General features: G+C 30.5%; 1 protein-coding gene and 1 long non-coding RNA gene across 2 annotated transcripts in view; both read left to right on the top strand.

Moving 5' to 3' along the window:
- The window catches only part of LOC134706327 (uncharacterized), a 259,296-nt gene extending 236,071 nt beyond the window's left edge, over positions 1–23,225 (top strand). The window contains exon 2 of the long non-coding RNA XR_010105610.1: positions 22,551–23,225. This is a non-coding gene — a long non-coding RNA (uncharacterized LOC134706327). The remainder of the gene's footprint in view (positions 1–22,550) is intronic.
- LOC134706326 (uncharacterized) lies at positions 1,717–23,225 on the top strand. The gene is made up of 5 exons (XM_063565174.1): positions 1,717–1,823; positions 9,055–9,162; positions 9,688–10,193; positions 15,282–15,476; positions 16,357–23,225. Exons 3-5 carry the CDS (start codon positions 9,780–9,782, stop codon positions 16,738–16,740), a joined length of 993 nt encoding a protein of 330 aa, XP_063421244.1. The 5' UTR covers positions 1,717–1,823; positions 9,055–9,162; positions 9,688–9,779; the 3' UTR covers positions 16,741–23,225.
- Positions 23,226–24,770: the final 1,545 nt, after the last annotated feature.

Genomic DNA, 24,770 nt, shown 5'->3' with positions numbered 1-24,770 from the left:
CCCTAGCTGACATTGTAGCATAACCATCATAACCCTGGCCTCACAGTCTCGTTAGGTCAAAACTCCATGTCTATCCTAGCATGCAGCTAATATGGCACCACGAATTACCAGTTCACAGAAATGAATAAATTCTTTCTTTAGACAACTATATTTGTGTTGCCGGTGCTGTAGATATTAAGATGCCATCTAAGGAAATCATAAAAAGTTGCCTTCCAGTCAATGAAATATTACTAAACTTTGAAATATCCATACGCAGTGCCGGGTGAAAAGACGGGGTCCTAATTTACCAGTACTAATAATTTATATGTGGAAACTCGATGGGAAAAGTTATCTGATAGAGAACGCAATCAATAATAGATTTCATTAATTCTTTATCACAAACATATCTTTATATTCTGAACATTTTATATCAGCAAAAACAAAACTATCTTGTGTACAATTTGAAAATTAGTATGGCGTTCATTATCACTGAACTAGTATATATTTGTTTAGGGGCCAGCTGAAGGACGCCCCCGGGTGCGGGAATTTCTCGCTACATTGAAGACCTGTTGGTGGCCTTCTGCTTCAGTTTTTTCTACGGTCGGCCGGTTGTTGTCTCTTTGACACATTCCCCATTTCCATTCTCAATTTTATTTTATAGAACACTTTTATATTAACTTAAACATAAAACACTTTTTTTAACCCTTGATGTTACTGCTCAATCCTTCAAAACTAATTCCTGGGCTGATGAAAAGACAGACAGACAGACAGACGGATGGAGTGCAAAGCTAAGGCCCCCTTCAACTTGTCTGTACTCAGAGTACTAATATACCAATGATTTGAAATTGAAAAAAGATACTTTATAAAATTAGTTAAAACTACTGTACAGTGGTTATAAATAATCGAGGAATATGAACTGATATTTAAACTACAATTTACTTATGTTAGCATGACAAGTTTTTGTGGCATCAACTATAAAGTAAGTAAGTAAGTAAGTAAGTAAGTAAGTAAGTAAGTAAGTAAGTAAGTAAGTAAGTAAGTAAGTAAGTAAGTAAGTAAGTAAGTAAGTAAGTAAGTAAGTAAGTAAGTAAGTAAGTATTTTTTCCTGGTAATATGATATCTTTTTATTCTCCTCAGTTATTAGAATTAACAGTTTTGTTAGTAAGTTTGCTCTTGATTTAGAAACATATCTGCCATGTTTTTACAGTATGCAGTTGTTTGATGAAAATTGCTCGTTCAATATTATTTGAGGCTTGTCTGTAAAAATAAATCTTAATTATTTCAGTGATTTTGTAAAATCCCTAGTCAAATTCAGGGATTTTATAAACTCCCTTATCAGTACAGTGATTATACAAAATCCCTGAAATTGTAAAATCAGGGAATTCGGAAAATCCTGAGCAATACATATGTGTCAAAGTCTATGTACTACTTCCAGTGACATATCATAATAATACAATTATGATTAAATGTCTATGATGCACTGAGTTCGATTATGCGGATATTAAACATGCATACTCTATTCCTTTTGAGTCTTTCTCAGTCTGCCCTGAAACTACTATAAATATTATAGTAGTCTCAGGTGTGCCTTACTAATTGTTTCTGTTAGTTTATACAAGGATTTGTATAGTGTCTCTAACTTTTTAGGTGAGTGCCCTCCGTAAAATATTCAGTTTGTCAATATTTTAAAAAATTGGCCGGGTACCAATCTGAGTAAGACTTAGTGCTGTATACGTTTATCCGTAAAACCGGAAAGTCTCCCGTCAAATGATTTGGATACTAGTCATATTTACACAGAAACTGAAGTAGGAGAAATTTTAATTTTCAGATTTAAACGCAGAAATATTGTAAGTACGGAATAAATTTATCACAACAAATTACCATCTACCATATCTGGTTGCAAAGTTATGTCATTACTTTAAATCATGGCGCTTATTACTGCTGTTGATTCAAAGAGACCGAGTTGTCATCTGATGAATTTGTCACCATTTCATCCACAGGCACTTGTTTCTGTCAATATGGGGTTTACTATCCATACCAGTACAAAAAAAACACAAGTGCCTGTGATTTCATCAATAAGACAATATTACCCATTTTATTTATTTTTTATTAAAAAAAATGAATGCTTATTCCACAGATTCTGAGAACTTCGAAAGGTATTGTATACATGCTGTTTCATGATCTTGATATCTTGTTACTTCTTTTGACAGTTTAAAAAAGGGCAGTGTCTGCGCTAGCTGCAGAACCGTAGCTCTTAGTACTTACTGCCCGGTATGCCATCGGCATGTAGGGCAGCAACAAAGGTTCTCCATTTCTGTCTGTCTTTGGCCATCTTTTCTACTGTTCCCCATGTATTATGCAAGGTCTTCAGTTCTCCTTCTACAGTACGTCTCCATGTGTTCTTTGGTCTACCCACAGGCACTAGACGTTCTGTCAATAGCATGAAAATATTGGCAATTGGAAGATATATATATTATATTGCCAATATTTTCATGCTATTGACATAACGTCTAGTGCCTGTGGTCTACCTCGCTTACGCCTTCCTTCTGGAGTCCAGTGAAGAGCTCTTAGGTCCTTATGTTAATTTTTTGACTATTTCAGACCATCCTCAAATAGTAAAAATATCTGAAGGAACTAAGAGCTACGGTTCGACAGCTACACAAATTTATGTCTGCGGGTATGTGTAGCCAAATTTGCCTTCGTAGGATATGCAGTGTTTTCATACCAGCAACCGATTTTATAATAAACTGTTATGATGATGGGGAATGAAACATGAAAGAAACATGAAAATTATCCGTTATTTCCTGATTTTTATGAATTCAGTGAAGGTAATGGCAAATAAATGTTTTATTTGTATTTTATGTATTTGTTAGAAAATTAGAAATTAAATTCACATCAAGAGAATAAAATTATACTGAATTTGAATAAAGAGATTTTGTTCATTTCCGTTTCTGTTAACCGTAAAAAATTTCATTTTATTCCAAACTTCCTGTTTCAAATTTGGGTTTTCTTTTTTTTCTGCAAGTAATTTTAAATGAATATGCAGCTCTATGATGACAACATCATCTACCGAGAATACAATGTAGATATTGATTATGAGAAGGTCAATATTTGGGTTACAAGTAATACGCTGTGTCCAAGAACGTAAATCGGGGTGTGACACATATTTCTGTAATTAGAAAACCGTGATTTTTTTATTGATAATTTTGGACTGTGAATTATATCCAAAGTGCAATTATCATGGAACACATTGGTACAAAAATGTGACATGATTTAAAAAAATAAAATTGACATCAGCATGAACTTGTTAGATTTATAGCAGTTAATTGAGTTCAAAAGTCAGCAAACATACTTTTACTTTGATATATATATATTTACCTATGGCCGATCCCGTTGTTTGTAGAAAAACAGCAAACACTCTTTGTCCCCCTACCCTCAAGAGAGTCATCAAACAACTTCTTTTTCTGTAAAGTTAATGTTTTACATTATTAATTGTATTTGCATCTTGAAGAAGATTATTATTACACTTGCATATAAGTATATGAGCATTTGTAACCATTGAACAGGTTGGGCACAAGTTAGGAAATTTGGGGTATTCCCTGTTTTCAGCCTTTGCTGCTTAGTTTTATAGCCGCCTATACTGTATGGATTTGTCTCATTTTTGAAGGCAGTACAGTTGTCTGTAATGCTTATAACATTGTTGAACATGTTGAATAAAATATAATATCATCCATGATCAAAGACTAAAATGTAGTATATATTATAATAACGATAATATAAATTCCCTCCGCTCCAATTTCGATGTAATAAAACAAAACTCAACACATAAGTAATGATAATCATATTTTGGCATAAATAACAATTTACAATCAAACATATGTCATAAATAAATTTCTCATTTAAAGTCCATATTCTTGATAAATATTAATTTCCAAAATATATAAATGCACCAGTAACTTCCCAAACAGACATCAAATTCATCAATCTGCATTATCTGAAAAAGACTAACTTCTTCTATTTAATAAGGTATAACACATGTACAAAAATAATCAAATTATACAAAAATAAAATGGGCTGGAGGGTGGGTAAATTTAACGTGTTGAATTGACCAGTAAACTTTTTGAAATGACCAGGAAATATTTATGAAAATTTACCTGAAGTGAACAGGTATTTCAATTAACCAATCAAATGCGTATAAATTACAAACGAAATTTTGTACAAACAGGTAACGAGTAATGTCGAAAGGTAACGAGTAATGTCGAAAGCATCCAAGATGGAATTAAGTATTTTTAATTAATTAAAAATTTACCTATAAATAAAGAAAAGGTGAAAAAATTTTAAGCCTCTGAAAAAGACTCTAAAGTTTATATTTATGAAATATATATTTTAATTAGCCATTAATAATATTTCTTTACTATTTTGTGTAAAAGTTGGATATTGATGATTTTCATATTGATGTTTAAGGTTTTATGGTCCTTGATTGATCAGAAAATGATTCCTACTTAGAACATTAGAAATCATGTCGCACATTTTAACTTGAAATATGTTTCTTGTGTTATTGCCAACCAAATGAAACTTTTCCACAGATTCTCCTCCTATTGACATGTTGGTCAATCTATTCAAAGTTTTGTCAGTTCTATTGTCCCAAATAATAGAGGCAATACATGAACCTACCTATTGTTCTCTGTGTAGTTTAGTAGACTTTAAACAATTTCTTCTAAAAACAATCCATCACCATGATCACTCTTAGATAACCTGAGTAAAATATATCCTTTGAATAGATGAAAATACATGTTTTAACTAAAAAAAAATGTGTAGTATGAATTCTGTACTATAAACTGCACAGAGAACAATATATATCTATCGTATTATTCAATGGGACGATAGAACTGACCATAGGAGATAAATCTGTGGAAAACTTTTATTTGCTTCACACTAAAATGAAGGTTAAAATTTCACTATTGTAGGCCAGGAGTTATGTTCAATGACTGCAAAAGACAGTAGTTAATTATTATGATCCATATTTTATAATTGTAAGAAAAAGGATTTAGGATGTACATATTTGAAATTAGATTTACTACATTTTCATAAATTGCATCTGTTTCAGCATGTTCGATAAAAAACTTATAATACACATAAACAAATTGAACAATAAGCAAAGGATCCTTATAAATGCTAATTTTTGTGATACAAGCAGGCTGTAATACATTTAAATAATTTGCCTATCAATATTACGTCCATGTATCTATAATTTCAACAGCTGTCACACACAACTGCAACAGGAAAGTTAAACATTGTTAAAGATGTGAATGTTATTCTGATTGCCATCACAAACACATCAGAATTCAATTAAGTGATTGATTTTGAGGCCTTATTTTAAAGTTTTAAGGTAGTAAGTACAAAAATGTAGTTATTAACAGTGATTAATAAAAAATTAGAAATAATGGTGTTTGTAAAATTGAAAAAAAGTATAATTTAGGTAACAGTCATTTTTTAATTAATCAGTTATTTATAGATCTTTATACATTCTTATTTTGATAAAAGTTTAAGCAGTTTCACATTGATTTCTATAAAGTTTGTTTACAGTATGTAATGTATGTATTGGCAATATTCAAGTATAAACTTTACATGCTGTCATATATATTGCTGTATGTGTCCTATCAATCATCAAGCTTCCCTTTTCTCTGACCTTTCTTCTTCCCTCTAAATTGGTTCAGTCAACAGATGGCAGATGAGTGGTCAATAAGCTAAGGCCAGAGGGAAGAAAAAAGGTCAGAAAAAAGGGAAGCTTGCTAATAGGACAAATACAGCAAAATGGCAACACATAGAGTAAAACAACATCAAAGTATACTTGAATATTGCTGTATAGTGCGAACTTGGGGTAATATAAATTGTTCATGTCTGTCAATCTTCAAATTATTTTGTGTCCTCTTGATGGTATAATGTCTTCTTCCTGTCTTTTCTCTGCAGATCTTTATTGTTAACCTCAACCAGTTCTGTCATCTCTAATTTCTGATCTTGAGGTTTGCTGCTATCTGAATTAAAAGATTTATCAGAATCTTTGGTAATCCATGCAATTAATGTCTCTTATATGAACACTAAAACTAGATATGGCTTATAATTATACTTGTAAAAAATTCATAAAAAGAAAAATGGGGGTTCATGGGCAAAATTTTTTAAGGCATTCAAATGGATAAAACCAGAGGATTTTGAAAATCTGACAAAAATTCCAAAACATGACAAGCAAATTACTAAAACATCCTTAAGATTAAAAGTATATGTAAATATAAGTACATGACTACATGTACAGATGTTATACTGTAAGAGGCAAAAATATAAACTGTCCAGATTGGTCAAACATGTCAATTAAAGACAGCTTGATAGATATTTATTAGTGCATCTGTTAGACAAAAACTATTATTGTCAAAGTAATAGAAAGTTTGATGAACTGTTTTACATTTTGTATTTGAATGAAATTATAAACAATTGCTTGTACTTTTTCAAAAAGAGATCGTCTGTTATGGACACAGCTTCATACATGTACCGCTGAATAAACTGTTCACAAACTATCTTGTTGTTTTACATAATTTTTAGTGTTTTGTGCAGGTTAACTGTCACTGTGCAACATGGTTGAACAATGACCCTATATGGAAAAAAACCAACCATATATATAGACCCCTTTTGTTAGAAAACAGTGTCAACCATCCAAAGATACTATCCACACTAATCTGTGTCCACACTTGTATACTTCTTAAAATAAAACCAAAAACGCAGAAAGGGAGAAAAAATATTATTTAAGACAATAATATACAATAACGGCCCATTGAGGAGTGGATTATCTAAAATTGTCAACCTTAGTCAGGGTTATTCCATTAGGGCTGTAAAATTTTAGGGTTATTCACACCTCCTTGCAAGTAAATGAAAATTAATTGAATTATTCCATGTCATATATGATAAAGTACATGTATTACCAAAATGGAATTGTTTGAAATACATGTACCGGTATATGTAAGGTATAAAGACATTAATTGTCAAATGAATGTTAAGATGTTGATTTCCAATTAAGAAATTGTGATTTATTTGTTGCCTTTGTTGGTTGTTTACATGACGAATCTATTTCAGCTAACATTTTCTTCAAATCTATAATCATGACAATACTTTCAATAGTCAAAAACAAATTAACAGACAATTTGGTGCACTTTTGGTCCCATGTTGTATATATATAGCTATTCCTTCATTTTATAAATTTAAAGACTAATAGCTATAGCTAGTTTTATTTTTAGAAAAAATCAACAATACTTTTTTTATCAAAATGCTTATTGTATTTCCATACAATGCAAATAAAAGTCATTGATGTTTTCATTAAAAATAACAGTTTGTTTCATGTAGATGTGTAATAAATATATATGTATGTTTTTTTGTTCTTTTCTGTAAGGTGCTTTTCTGTAAATTTTGTATGCCATAACCATTTAATGTAAATGTGTTTGTGCGAATAAAATTTTGTCTATTGTAAAGCATTGGACCTATATAGATAAACTTAGAATAAACTAAAACTAAAACAAATCAAGGAAAGATTGAAATCATACAAACATGACAAATAAACATATAACTATATATATTACACAGGCAAAATTTGCTCACATGAATTTCACATCAGTCTCACGTGAAATTCACATAAACAATTTCACGTGAGATTCACCGCAATCGAGCTTATACATGAAACTCACGTGAAAATGTTCATGTGAATTTCACGTGAATTGAGATTCACATGAATCTGATGTGATATTTTTCATGATTTTAATTAAATTTGAAAATTTAGGTTGAATTACTCTATTTTAAAAATTCATGTGAATTTCACATGAGAAAAAGTTAAGAGATTTTCATGTGAAACTCATAAAAATTGATTTCACATGATTTTCACGTATAAGCTCGTTTAGTGTAAACAATATTTTTATTATGATGAATACAAGTATAAATTATAAAGCTTGTTTGAGGTGAAATTGATGCGAATTTCACTTGAGATTCACATGAATTTAAATTCACGTGAAATTGATGTGAATGAATTTTATAGAGAACACAACAACATGTACATTCATATATATAATACATATGAATGTGCATGTTGTCGTGTTCTCTATAAAAAAAAAAAAAAAAACAAGGCAAGATTGAGGCTGATCTTACAAGTTAAGATAAATCTCTGTGTTCACATTTATTGTTAGCAAAACCCATATCATATTTTCAGCATATAAGGACATGAAAAGGACAAGGAAAAAACCAATGACTTAATTATGACAAAACAATTGTTGAAATATAAATATGACAGACAGCAACTTATACAAGAAATGAATTACAGGCTTCAGACTTTGGACAGGCACATATAAAATGTGGAATATGAAAGCATACATTTATCTTCTGCTTGTTAAGATTCCTATTAAATATTTTGCCTCTTATTGTTCATCAGATTTTACAAAAAGGTCTTATCATATCTGGGCATATTATAAGTGGTTTGGAGCATAAAACTGTCTAGAACAACACTATTCAAGCACACATCTGTCAAACACTGAATGGATATAGTCAACTCTCTACAGCAACACTATGATAGCAGAATGGCTCTGTAAATTAATACAAAAACTGTTATCTGATAGACTTTAGTATTCATTATTGATTATTGGTTGAGGACTTTGTTTTTGAATTTAAGTTGACATTAAAAGAATAATAAAAACATGAAAAAGTTTTGAAAAAAAATAATATTTCTTTGAAGGCTCACACGCAAACATTAAGAATAGGGTCATTTAGACTATTTCCAAGTCTTTATCTTCTAAATAACGTTTGAAGACTGTCTGAAGATTTGGTAATTTATAGATTTATTGCAGTTTTTGAGTGAGGGACCAAAAAGGAGAACAGGTAAAAGAATTAGTATTTTTTTTACTATTTCCTTATTTCATTTTAAACAGGTTGTTGGTGATATATTCATTGTAATAGAAATTGTCTAGTTACCTCAAGATGTTTACTACACCACATCTTGTTTTATTATTTGAGAATAGAAAGTTGATATGTTGTTTATTGATTTATTTGTAGGTCTTCAAACACATCAATATACATTTGTACCTGACATGCCCGAGTACAAAACACTTGAATGAAATATTTAACAGATTTCTATATACTCAAGGCCTGACAGATACACAGGTAATTCATGAAAACAATTTTATTTCTGTATATTATATAGTGTGATATTTTAAAGCAGTATTTGCGAGAAATTTAAATTTCTTTTTATAGACTATAACCAAAGTGACAGTCACTTGATTTGAAAATAATTACATACTGTAAGAATGATCAGTATTCAGTGTGTATGAGTTATAGTTTAATTCTCGGTTTCAATTTACTCAAATTTGAATGAGACTTACAGAAAAATGTTACCTTACCTAATTTTTAGAACAATTATTTGTCAGTAAAGTTTCAAATTCCCAAAGTATTAAATATTTACAACAGCATGTATGGATATAAACTTCTCTGTAAACACGGTAAATAAGGATTATTTTAAGGCTGTATCAACATGATCAAGGGTAGAATATCTGATTGTTAGTATCCTTTGAAGTTTTATGATAGTAAATTTTGTTGCTTGGAAATAATTTACTACCCTTTGTCTTTTAAGTTACTGTTTTTACTGATACATTTATGTGGAGATCACTGTTTTTAATCATGTCTTTTCAGATTAAACACTAGATGACCTAAAGTTAAGTTCTACAACACAACAGTTGACCTAAAGGCTGAGTCATTTACAGTTCAGGATTTTACCCAGAATAATGAGAGTATCAACCCCATGGTTTGTAGCAGGAGCTGGAGGCTTATTTTTTCTACTTCTCATGATGTTTTATGCCAGAAATTCTAGTTTAGATCAATATCCAACATCAAATCTAGATATTTCTTCGCCTGAGATCAGAGGGGCTTTCAATGAAGACAGAAAACAAGTCGTTTTCATGCAACAATTTCAACCACAACAAATAAATCAAAACAGGATAGCACAATTTGATTATAAAAAGGCGATGAAGGAACTGATAGATAGGAATACAGCTGCTGATGATAAGGCATTGGTGACAATGATAAGGAATTATTATATAGAACAACCCTCTACAGAACCATACCACTTAGATTTCCCAGATAGACTGGAGTACTCAAATGGACAGACACCATTCATAGATAGTAGGCTCAATTATATAGTAAGTAAATGTACCTATCTTAGACCACTTAGATTTCCCAGATAGACTGGAGTACTCAAATGGACAGACACCATACATAGATAGTAGGCTCAACTACATAGTAAGTAAATGTACCTATCTTAGACCACTTAGATTTCCCAGATAGACTGGAGTACTCAAATGGACAGACACCATACATAGATAGTAGGCTCAACTACATAGTAAGTAAATGTACCTATCTTAGACCACTTAGATTTCCCAGATAGACTGGAGTACTCAAATGGACAGACACCATACATAGATAGTAGGCTCAACTACATAGTAAGTAAATGTACCTATCTTAGACCACTTAGATTTCCCAGATAGACTGGAGTACTCAAATGGACAGACACCATACATAGATAGTAGGCTCAACTACATAGTAAGTAAATGTACCTATCTTAGACCACTTAGATTTCCCAGATAGACTGGAGTACTCAAATGGACAGACACCATTCATAGATAGTAGGCTCAACTATAGTCGCCGTCAGCTAAAATTCGTAGCGATTATCGGTAAAAATAATCTTAACTATCAACCGCGTTTTCTCGAGATATAGTTTTTCTCATTCCATTCATAAATCGCAAAAAGAAAAACCACTACTGACCTACCTTTTAAGTGATCACACTGTAATAATCCTGACCTTCACATTTTCCAGAATGTTTTCCATTGTAATTCCGCCATCTTCGTTTCTATGAGGATCATTTGTTTACATGTGAAATTCGTCATTTACGCAGTTTCCTGAAATGTTCTTTTCATTGATGTGATACGGTTTCCCGCGCTTTATGCAAATGTTATGAAATTGAACTCCAGGGGAACACTTCCGGAAAAAACAATGGCGGATTCCACCATTGAAAATAGTCTTGGAAAATGTGAAGGTCAGGATTATCACAGTGCAATCACTCAAAAGGTAGGTCAGTAGTGGTTTTTCTTTTTGCGATTTATGAATGGAATGTGAAAAACTATATCTCGAGTGAACGTGGTTGATAGTTTAGATTATTTTAATTGATAACCGCTGCGAATTTCAGCTGACGGCGACTATACATAGTAAGTAAATGTACCTATCTATAAAGTTATAAACTAAACTCTCCCATAAAATTTTTTGATTGAATTTAGATTTTAAAGAATTTATTTATTGGGGCACTGATTTTTAAAATTCAATTTCAATGCATAGTGAAACATTTTAAAACAGATTTGAATCACCTAATGTTTACTTCCAATTTTTGACTTCATTCAATTCTGCTTAGAAATATTCTAAAATGTATAGTCGTGCTGAAATAAGTACAGTCTGCAGTTAACGTTTTATTTTATACCATCAAAATATTCTATAACTTTCTTTGGGGATGTGAAGAAAATCATATTGTGCCCCCCAAAACATTGAAGAAATTTAAAGTTAGAGTGCTGTCCTTACATAATTGCTGATCTGGTATTTAATAGTACCAACAAATCACTGCTTATAGTAAATCTTATCAATTAACAAATGTTCATAAGATCATAAAATAATATATTTCTTTCTTTGAGTGTCTATTATACATGTTTAAACATATTTATTCAGTTATATTGTTATACCAAAGTCAGATTTTTGTTAACCTTATTACATTCAATTAAGCAAACGTTCAATGTTATGTTCAATGAAACTGTTAAAAGTCTTCTTCTTATTACATTATTATTGTATTGATGTTTTGGGAAGCGACTTTCCTGATATGGAACTTGCGCCCTATTTACACTTATCATGAATCTTTTTGAAAAAAAAAATCTTAGTGTTTCGTGTTTTGTTTACTACAAGTAAGTTCTTAAGTTGTGAGTTTTTTTCAAAGTTTTTAATGTATTGTGTTTTTACTTTTGTAAAATTCTGTATATTTTTAAAATATTTATTTTGTCATTCTTGCTTATTATGTTTGGTTGCATTGCTAATTACATAGATAATTGCTTTGATTTGTAAGGTGGTAGTAGCTTATAAATATACACACGTGTATAAATGAATCTCAATGTCCATCGCTGAAGATAAAGATTAGATACTGCTTCCCGATAGCCTGGTGTCAATTATTTAATGAAAAATTGCCAAAAATATGTATGCGCCAGATAAAAAAGACTGTCACATACTTCTGTCACCTACATTGGGATTAATAAAAGAAAACAAATATTATATATGAAATTCCCATAGATACCAAGAGACCAGTTTGAGTCATGGTCCCCTTGATTAGTGAGGATTGTCGTGGTCTGTGTATTGACCCTGACTGTCCTCACTAACCATGAGACCACCGAATAATCAATCTGGTAATTTAATTTTGAACTGTACCCCATTATTGACACCTTGACTTCAGAACTACTATTACCATATGGTTTGGACCCATAGATTGGTGTCCTGATGCCAATGAGGCATATTGTGTTCAACTTTGTAGTATGATGAAAGATACATGTGCGACCAGCAGTACTATTTTCATTTATTTTGCTGCATTTTTTTTTTTTTTAAATCTAAAATAAGTTTAACAAACATTTTATCCATTAACAAGTTCTCCTTGTTTTTTTTTGTGGGGACAGATGTCAATGAGTTCTTCCTAATGTAGGTATTACTTGATTTATTTCACTTGACTGGGCGGAGTTTAACCGGTTCGCTCATAATAAACCAGTCCATCTATAGATAGGTGTTTTAGGATAAACTCATCAATGAAATGTCTAGTCATTCTTTTGTTAATTCCTTTGATGACACTGATTGGTGATTAGAAATCAGTATTAATTATAACGGCAATCATCCGTATCACACACATCTTCAAATAGACTGTCCACATGGAAATTAAAACATTAGCTCTGCCCGATCAGTTGAAATAACATTGGTAATAGATCCCATTTATTTTATGGAAAAAAAAAAAAAATCATGTTCCTGTACAAAAAGTAATACTTTTAGAGTATCATTCTATTCATGATCTTTATGTATGTATCCATTGGTAAAAAATTATATCCTGTTAGGATATTTTTTAATTGAAAATTCTGTATTTGTAATTTTCTTAAACTGTCAAATAAAACACATGTTGATCGTTCTGCATTATATAATTTGCAGTGTAATAAGAAATGTTCTACTGTTTCCTCAACATGACACTCCTGACACAATTTAGTGTCAGATATGCCTATTTTATGCAGATGTTTGTTCAATGGTATATAACCAGTTCTTAATTTAGAAATCAGTCTTTCTTTGTATCTGGACATTTTTGGTATTTTTATGTCAAAAGTAGTTTTTGGACTTATTTGATACAATGCTGTCTTTCTCTTTATCCCATTCTTCTTGCCACATATTTTTCATTAAATTGTTACACAACGGAGAAAAACTTTCAATGTTATGTTCAATGAAACTGTTAAAAGTTTTCTACAAATATGTAGTATTTTAAAAGAAGAGAATTGCATAAAAAAGAGAAAAAAATAATTAGCACATAAAGGTATGATATATTGGAAAAATTGATTAAAACAAAACCTTTGTTTAAATAAATCAGTTAAACAGATGTGACAAAAAAAAAATGATAATTCATAAAAAACTTAATGTATTTATATTTGCCAAAAAAAACCCACCAAACTGTCAACTCATAATTATCACATGTCATTTGTAAAATGAAGTTGCTAATCAGAACCATATTGACAATTTACATTTTTGGATAACCATAATAACAAAATGACTCAATTTTTGAATTACCGGTGTAAATAGGAGACCTGACATACATATGTATTAAGGATTTAAACCCAACTCAGCCTTTTGATAAGAGATTTGATACAAAGTAAAACCATTTCTCTTTAATATATGGTTGTGGCCTGTTATCTATTTCTTGTATGAATAGATATTTCTGGTATAACCCTGCATGGCAGATGAAAGAAAATATACGTTTTGCCAATATAGGAGTAAGTTTGGTTCTGTTTCTAATTAACCAGAGTATTTAGTCCATTATTTCAAGGTAAAAATGATTCCAGTTGATGAAAAGTTAAATCAAACCATTTTTATGAAGTTTTTCTATCAAAGCATTGGCGTTTTCACTGCCAAAAAGGTTCAAAATGGAGATTGTGATAATTGTTTCAATCAATTATATATGTAGGAAACATAGAGCCCAGGGTTTTGACAAAATAAATTATCAGATACATGTATGTCACTTATAGTAACCAACATACTATAAGCTATGAGCAGATTTTATTTGTCCATGCATGCATGCACTATATATGCTTCTCGTCATGAAAAACAACAGAAATTCACCTATTTTCATTAAAATCTCTAGTTGTGTAAATAAATCACTGAATCTTCAAAGTTTAAAAAAAAAGACCTTTTTCTTATCTAGACACTGTTTGAGCTTGATTCATTATGATAGTGGTCATAAATCATTATTTGAAATTTTAGCTACTAATGGGTCATTTTCACACTTACTCCTTTAAGTTATAAATATAAGTTTACAAGAATTAGGTAAAATAAAGTACACAGGTATGACTGGTAAATCGAAGGAAATATTCCTTCCCAGTAATCTAATACAAGTATATAAGTTTATAAAAATAAGGTGACCTACAGAACACAAATCCAGGAAAATATACATTCTGCTGATTAATTTCAAGTTTAAAATATAAGGATAAAAATATTACTCAGCTAGATCCAAGAACATACCAGTTGTGTATTGTTTCATAGATGGTTCTCTGCTCTGGTCCCTTTCTAGCTTTTTATACAGTTTGATTTTGCTTATTGTTGAAGACCACACAATGACCTGCTATTAGCACCATTTCTTTTGATGCTGTGCTTGATTGTTGTTTCTATCGCAATGATTTCTATATTACACACGGGTCAGTAACAGCAGTCAAAATTTCTGGGATTTTTTTAAAAGGAAAAACAGAATATTAATACTTTTCTTACCTATGGATACCTATGGATCTTCAGAACGCTGGCACTGTTGCACCATTATATTCTGCTCTACTCCATCATCGTTGTATTTAATTGTACGTTTTTCATTTCCGGATAAAATTTTATATTCTGCTTCAAAATCATACATTAATGGTTGGTTGGTCCAAAATTTATCTAATCTGTTTTTGAACCATTAATTGATATTTTACAGGAAGGAGGTTTTTATGTAGAATGTGGTGGTCTGAATGGAGAGAAAGGATCCAACACATTTTTCTTTGAGAAAGTCAGGAAATGGAATGGTTTACTGATTGAGGCAGATCCTACTAATTATGCAGCATTAAAATCAAAACATAGAAAAGCCTTCTCAGTGAATGCTTGCCTGAGTCCTAGAAGTACTCCAGCAAAGGTATGGTATAGTTACTTATTGTCAGCAAAGGTATGCCATAGTTACTTATTGTCAGCAAAGGTATGCCATAGTTACTTATTGTCAGCAAAGGTATGCCATAGTTACTTATTGTCAGCAAAGGTATGCCATAGTTACTTATTGTCAGCAAAGGTATGCTATAGTTACTAATTGTCAGCAAAGGTATGCCATAGTTACTTATTGTCAGCAAAGGTATGCCATAGTTACTTATTGTCAGCAAAGGTATGCCATAGTTACTTATTGTCAGCAAAGGTATGCTATAGTTACTTATTGTCAGCAAAGGTATGCCATAGTTACTTATTGTCAGCAAAGGTATGCCATAGTTACTTACTGTAAGCAAAAATATTCTTTAAGATTGAATGGACAAACAGACAAAACAGAAACAGAAAAAAACACAAGTAATGGGATATTTGATATAGCAAGATGAAAAATAATGAAGATGTGGAATGATTGCCAATGAGACAATGTTATGAATCTTATACACAATGCATAATATTGTAAAACATAGATCAATTACAACTTTAGGTTGCATCACTTTTACTGTTCTTGTGTAATGTCCCTTTATAAGGTTATATGCAAGCAGGGACATCATCTGTATCTTATGGACACATTCCCTATATATTTTATTCAACATGTTTAACTTGTCCTTGGCATATTATATATTTCAAAACCACACATTTATTACTTACTGCCATAGTCAGTTTTAACCTTTTGCAATTGTATGACTAGTGAAAAGCCTAAAATAGCAAGTTACTGGCTTAATTAAAAACCAACTGAAAAATTATAAAATCACTGGGGGACAATACAAATTATGCAGATATTTTGACGTACTAACATCTATATTATCATGTTTTTTTTCCAGCTGACATTTAACAAAGCATTTAACAGAGGAAGAATAGTGCACGATAAGGATGCACAAGATTGGATTAGAAAGCAGCACATAGCTTCAGATCCAGTAGAAATAGAATGTTTTCCATTTTACTCCTTCATGCTAGCACTGAATAGAACAACTATAGACTTCTTCAGTTTAGATGTAGAGGGAGATGAACTTAATGTATTAAAAACTATTCCTTTCGATAAATTAGATATAAAAATGTTGGCAGTGGAGTATGTTCATGAAACTGGGGGCCATAACCAGTTACAGAGATACATGGAAAGTAAAGGCTACGACACATTGTTAAAAATGCAGAGAGATGATGGCGGTGTTAACGATTTAATATTCAGAAAAAAGGGCTTAAAGCATTAATGTATAGATTGTGAAAAGCTAATATGATATTTGTGAAGAAAAGAATGTCAATCAGGATATATTTTGTTAGATGAGTAAGACTTTTTATTGAAAGGAAGAAAAGGTTATAACATAATGGTTGAGATTTTAAGACCAGAATAAGTCTATTCATTATGATCACATTGTCAAATATAAGATATGTCATATTTTCTTAATATTTTTTATATAATTAGATAATCTGGCCAAAAGTTATGGGTTATAATTATATGAGATTAATATTTTTTAGATAATCTGGCCAAAAGTTATGGGTTATAATTATATGAGATATTTCCATCACTTTGCATTTCATTTCATAAAGTTTGTTTTGAGATCTCCCCCAAAGCTGCTGAACCAGTCACATTCAATTCTGACATGATCAATTGTTTGGGTATCTTGATCATTGAAAATTATAGATTGTTTCATTAATCAACATGGGTACTGTGAATAGAAATTGAACATAAGAAAAAAATCTGAAAAAAATCGGTCAGGATTTCATCTTCAATTTTTCAAAAAATCATTAGATGACTCCTTATAGGAGTTTGTGTATGACTATTTTATTTACCAAAAACAGCATTTTGACCTCTTATCCAGTGCAATAAAAATTTACTGTATATTTGTGATATGTCTACCATTTCTCTTAAATAATTGTTATAGACCAACAGAAACTGTTTACATCAGTTCAAGATGATCAAAAATCCCAAAAAGTAAATACTGATAACTTGTTGAAGAAATTATTGCCTCTTATAACCAGTTGCTTTCAAACTGTCATTGATAATAAGAAACTTATACATGTATCAACAAAAAATATCAGTAATGCAAGATTTAAAAAAATACATAAACATAAATATATTCTTTGAATCAGTTATTGCCTTTATTTGCATTTATTGAACCACTCTTTTAACTTTACATGAATTATCTGAGTGTTATAATTTATTATTAAGTGAATTATAGTAGATCTCTCAACCAACATGGCCACAATGACTAAAAATAGAACACAGAGGCAAGGTCCAATGTCACGTAAAATGTAGATGATATAAGAATCTTGAAAGAACATAAAAAGCCGACAGAGTGAACATCTGTTATTCTATAAAATTGTCAGATGATTCCTATTTATTGCACTAAAATGTTGATTTGTATGAACTTTTTTAAACACTTTTGGGGATATTTTTCTGAAAACAATAATGGAAAGAAAAAATAAGAGACAAAAATTAAAAAAGCTGCAATATTGATCAACAAGAAAATTAGGATATTTAAAGCATTTTCTGGGTTACTAACATGGTGAGTTTTGATAGACTACATGTACTTATTTCAAATAATATTATTTGAAATAAGGGGGAACATAGCAGGTGTTTACTAATATTATTTTTATCCTGATTTTACTAGAGATATCAGTATGGTATGTTACTGACAAATAGGCAATTCAAACATCCAGTAGGATTTTTTTATTTATATGAATTATGTTGGTTTATTATTGTGATTTAATAAGAGTGTCATTGTGTAATTAATATTGTGAGATGCCAAATACTCAACAAACATACTCTTGTGTTTTAAATGAATTCTGAGTGCTAAAATATTTTTCTTTGATTTTAAAACTAGTCAGGTTGCTAAAGCTATGCATTTTATTTTCATTATTTGTCTATTATACAAATTATATAAGCTAATAGGGAAAATCAGCATTATAGTTAATTCATTTAAATCTAATAGAAGGACACAGACTATTACCACACCCCTAAATATTTTTAGGTTCAGTTAATTTTCCTTGTGTTTTGTCTTCTCATTTTGAAATTTTTTCATTTAATTTGTTATGTGGATTTATTTTACCTTATTGTGGCTGCCTTTCATTCATTGGTATTCAATTAGTTATATGTTAGATGCTTAGATTTATACTTAGATTTAAGATTGTTTTGTCTGTTTGTTTTCTATTGTGTTTGTTATATTTTCAGCCTATTTGATCAAAAGTTCATCACAAAACACTCAAAAATAAACATTTTACTTTGATTCATACATACCCCCATATTTGCAAGAAAATATACAATGCTTCTGCTTTAAGTTGTATTATTATTAAATCTTTATTGTTTTGTAGTAGGTGCTAACTTGTTAATTTTTTAGTAATTAGGTTTTTCAAATTATTACTGATTTTGAATGTATGGTAATCTTGCCACCCTTAAATGGTTCTGATTTTTCTCCATCATATGCTAACTTTGTTTGTGCCATGTGAATGAATTTTAATGTTTGTTGTGCCATGCGTTTTCTTTTATTTTTTGTTGTGCCATGACTGCTTACATTTTTATAAACACTGCAATACTTTTGACTCATTGATTGTGGATAAGCCTTCTTTTTGACTTAAAGGTTTTCAATTATTTTAGGAATAATGATTATGTTTGAAGTTCCTTGAATGTTACAGAATTGCCAGGAATATTTATCCAATGGATATTCAAGAAAACATATTTTGTAACTAATTTTGACAAATAATTTCCATGCAGCAAAAATCAGATTTTAATAATAAGTATAGAAAGGTTATCAAAATAATTAATGTTTAAAGTTTGAAGAAACAAAACAATTATGTTCAAAAACTATGCCATAAATACTTATAAACATAAAGGTGCTTCTTACTTTCATGTGTGTATGTTCCATCATTTACATGTGTGTATGTTCCATCATTTACATATGTAAATATCTTGTTGTATTTCTCCATAGAACCCATGTTTAAACTTTTGATAAAACATCATACATGTAAAGACCTAGATGTTCAGGTATTACTTTTAAAAAAAAATCACTCTATTGTTTAATTTCAAGTCATCCTATGAACAATTGCTATGGGTTTTATGTTCAAGAAAATAATTTTATGAAAAAGAAATAAATATATAATTAAAGTTGTCTGGAATTACCTATAGTGACTTACATCAACTTTAATTTACCTTTGGTGGATAGTTGTCTCATAGGTAATCATTCCACATCTCCACATTGTTATATTCTGTTCCACATCTCCACATTGTTATATTCTGTTCCACATATCCACATTGTAATATTCTGTTCCACATCTCCACATTGTTATATTCTGTTCCACATCTCCACATTGTTATATTCTGTTCCACATCTCCACATTGTTATATTCTGTGTTTAAGACTGTTTGTCTTCCTTTTTGCATTTGTTACATTATGAATTGAAATCGCCTGGATATCCATTTATTGTTTTAAACGTTCATTAATTATCTTATTTTACATTTTAGCATTTAAGAAATTACCAAAGACAGTTATTGTTATTTTTTGTTGTTCTAAGTATTACTGTGAATATAATGATTTCATCTCCTTCTGAATAATCATTATTAGGAGGTAACAGATGGAAGCAATTTTTAATGCATTGCATATTCATCATTGATTCATAAAATATTCCAATAAGTATGATTTGAAAACTAACTAAGCTGTCAAACATTTTTAAAGAATTAAAGAGTCGGCTTAAGCACCATTTGAAGTATCTGCCTAAATTAATGATATACTTTTTTGGGGTCTGTGTTAGCCATTGTCATGATTGTCATGATTGGTCATCCATTATCTGTAATCTTTTACAAATATATTGTCTACTGTCCCTTTGGTATCTTTCGTCCCTCTTCTATGTAACAAACACATACATTTTTAACCTGTCAGATTTCTATATTGATGAAGGGGTTTTCCAGACATAAGATTATTTCATGCTTTTGTTCTATATTTAGACGTGGAATGTCAGGCCAGAACACCATACATTCTTTTCTAACTAAATATCCATCACAACTATCATTAGAATATCTAGTTCAAAACATTTGTATGTTGTTCCCAACATACATTCCATTTGGCTGCCATGTCTAAACATGCAACAAAGGGGTAAAGTTAATACATTAAAGTCTTTAAAATCCTTATGGATATAGAAAATTAATTAAATTTATGAGTAAGTAACACATGGATAAAAGGGGAGATAAGTGAATTCTGTGTTACTGAACAATGCCATAGCTAATTTGTGAAAGTAGATGTAAATTCTTTATAATTTTGCTAAAGCTTATATAGCCAAGGCTCCGTGTTGAAGGCCGTACTTTAACCTATAATGGTTTAATTTTTAAATTGTTATTTGGATGGAGAGTTGTCTCATTGGCACTCACACCACATCTTCCTATATCTACATACAAAATTAGGCAATTATTTTTAAAGAGTTCCTTTAAGCTTCTAAACCTGCATAATGACTCTATATAAGGTTGAAGAGACCTAGATATAGACATAGACTGTTGACAATTCTCTTTAATTAAAACCAGAAATAGACAGAATAAAATGAAAGGCGAATGTGTGTTTCAAGCTTGAAAAATGACAATGTTTGTAAGAAATAAGTTCTAGTTTAGTACTGGATTTTTTTTCTCAAACTAAATATATATTTATCTTGCTTATTTGTTGGGGAAATAGATACATGTACTGTGGATTCAATTATTTTCATGGGTACCAACTTTCTTGGTTTAAGGGAAACTTGCATATTCGTAGATATTTAATTTTGTGGTGTTGGCAAAGTCTGCATACATTCCTAGCTGTTCAAGAAAATAATTTTATGAAGAAGGAATGAATGTATAATTAAATTCTCTGGAATTGCATAGAGTAGGCTATAGTGGCTTACATTAAAATGAATTTAACTTTGGTGGATAGTTTTCTCATAGGTAACCATTCCACATCTCCACATTGTTATATTCACTTTAAAAATCTCAGATATGTGTGGGTAATTGTCAGGTGCATTCATTGTAAAGAAACTATCATTGGTTTTATAGAAGGTTATATTCATAACTGAAGTCTTTAAGTTTTATGTCAGTCCATTTTAGTGTTTCATTATTTTGGGCAGGTGAGAAAAAGTTCTGTTTTTTCCTTGAATATAATTTTTGTTTGTTGTGCTTCATTTTAGCATTTTTTTGTTTGTATTATATCATAACATTTATAATTACAACTCATATGATTAAACTTGCAATCAAAATTTAAATAATCATTTTGTGAAATGTTGTTTTTGTTGTTAACATATTTGTAAATTGATTCTGTTTAGTTGGCATTCTACCTTAGGAGCAGTTAGAGATTTTTAATTAATACTTGTTTGAGTATCATGCAATATTCGAAATCTTTTTATTTTTATGGTGTATCCAGTACTTCCAGTATATATTTAAAAATACGATATCTTTTATATTATGTAACAATTTTTACCAATTTGAGATTAGTGATACTGTGGATATGTTTATTTTTAGGGTAGCAACTTTTGTGGATTAAGGACATGTTTAAAATTTGTGTTACTGCCAAGTCATTATACAAGCATTTAGAAAATATTCTTTTGTTGAACATATGGTCCAACTACATCCATTGAAATTGCTACCTCACAAATAATAATTCATGTACAGCATGACCAGTTACAGATCTGTGTATCCTTGTAAATCGAAAAGAATTAGTGCTAAGGAAAAGTAAGGATATTGTTAATTTATCTCATTTGATAAAACAAAATTGTTTAAAATATTTTATGTCATTGGCTGTTTCATCATTTCATTCCTCTTTACAAAACATGCTCATTTAGATATAATTCAATTCAATATTTTATTGGAAAGAGCACAATAGAGGCGTGATCCAAATACAGACAATTATAATATTAGAACAAACAGATAAATGAAATAAAGATGCATGTAACAAGTCATAAGCCAATCTATGTATACTAATACATTATGAACTGATATTGATACTATAAACTTATACATCAGTATTATTCTAGATTTTCATAAATTTACTTTAGACATACAAATTCAATGTAAGATATATATATATATGTATATGCAGGAACTACTGTAAAAGGTTATTATCTATACTAGAGATAAAGGCAATACATTCCATTATAATAGCAAAGTAAACAAGTATAAAATAGTTAGTGAACTGGTTATTTAAAAATAATTTAGATTTTTTTTAACTTGCTTTGTGGTAAAACAGTGTTCATGTATTGTTCATTTGATATTTTCTTTCATAAGGTTAAGTATTCCACAATCAATCATTAGAATATAATTTTAAAGTGAATTATTCAGTCGTTCGTTCGTAGGAACAGCCATACAAATCAAGTCTGCATGTGATGCCATTAAAAATCAGTAGAAAATCAGATTAAGATATACAATTTATTGGTTTTATTTTAAACTTAAGAATATTGATGATAATTGCCATAGGTGGAAATTTCTTGTCTTTTGCAAGTCAACATATATAAGCTTCCATTAAAGTTGTATTTTAACTTTTTTTCATGTCTCTTGTTGCTAGTCATAGTTTATTGTTTTAAATTTAATGTTATCGAAATTAAATACATGATAAATGACCTTTGTCATTAAGCCATAATAGAGAAGTTGTTATGAGTCTACCTTTAATTTTTGCAACTGTCTTGCCATTGGTAAATCAGAATGCTTTTGATTATTATTGCAATATTTAGACATTAAAATGTATACAACAATAGTCTACGCATTTTTATATGCCTGTTTACAGGACTTATTATGGTATACCGTTGACCATCCATCCATTCGTCGTCAACATGTTAGACAAGAATTCAAAAACGCTTTAACCAATATGCATGAAGCTTTGGTGAATTGTTTATATCTTTTGACATGATCTCCCTTCGTTTTTTAGCTCACCTGGCCTAAAAGGCCAAGTGAGCTTTTCTCATCACTTGGCGTCTGACGTCCGGCGTCCGTCATTGTCCGTCGTCTGTCGTCAGCCGTCGTCGTTAACTTTTACAAAAATCTTCTCCTCTGAAACTACTGGGCCAAATTAAACCAAACTTGGCCACAATCATCATTGATGTATCTAGTTTAAAATTTGTGTTTTTTTACCTGGCCAACCAACCAAGATGGCCGCCATGGCTAAAAATAGAACATAGGGGTAAACTGCTGTTTTTGGCTTATAACTCAAAAACCAAAGCATTTAAAGCAAATCTGACAGGGTAAAATTGTTTATCAGGTCAAGATCTACCTGCCCTGGAATTTTCAGATGAATCAGACAACCCATTGTTGGGTTGCTGCCCCTAAATTGGTAATTTTAAGGAAATTTTACTGTTTTTGGTTATAATCTTGAATATTATTATAGATGGAGGTAAACTGTAAACAGCAATAATGTTCAGCAAAGTAAGGTTTACAAATATGTCAACTTGACCAAAATGGTCAGTTGACCCCTTTAGGAGTTATTGCCCTTTATAGTCAATTTTTAACCATTTTTCAGAAATCTCCATGATCTTTTACAAAAATCTTCTTCTCTGAAACTACCGGGCCAATTTAATCCAAACTTGGCCACAATCATCATTGATGTATCTAGTTTAAAAATTGTGTTTTTTGACCCGGCCAACCAACCAAGATGGCTGCCACGTCTAAAAATAGAACATGGAGGTTAAATGCAGTTTTTGGTTATTACTCAAAAACCAAAGCATTTAGAGCAAATCTGACAAGGGGAAAAAATGTTTATCTGGTCAAGATCTATCTGCCCTGAAATTTTAAGATGAATGGGACAACCTGTTGTTGGGTTGCTGCCCCTGAATTAGTAATTTTAAGAAAATTTTGCTGTTTTTGGATATTTTCTTGAATATTATTATGGATAGAGATAAACTGTAAACAGCAAAAATGTTCAGCAAAGTAAGATTTACAAATAAGTCAACAGGACCAAAATGGTCAGTTGACCCCTTTATGAGTTATTGCCCTTTATAGTCAATTTTTAACCATTTTTCGTAAATCTTAGTTAACTTTTACAAAAATCTTCTCCTCTGTAACCATAGGGCCAAATTTTACCAACATAGCCAGAATCATTATTAGGCTATCTAGTTTAAAATTTGTGTTTTGTGACCGGGCCAACCAACCAAGATGGCTGCTACGGCTAAAAATAGAAAATAGGGGTAAAATGCAGTTTTTGGCTTATAACTCAAAAACCAAAGCATTAAGAGCAAGTCTGACAAGGGTAAAATTGTTTATCTGGTCAAGATCTATCTGCCCTGAAATTTTTAGATGAATCGAACAA

This window comes from Mytilus trossulus, chromosome 2 (assembly GCF_036588685.1).
Source record: "Mytilus trossulus isolate FHL-02 chromosome 2, PNRI_Mtr1.1.1.hap1, whole genome shotgun sequence".
Taxonomy (NCBI): Eukaryota; Metazoa; Mollusca; class Bivalvia; order Mytilida; family Mytilidae; genus Mytilus; species Mytilus trossulus.
This window is presented reverse-complemented; position numbering and strand designations above follow the sequence as displayed.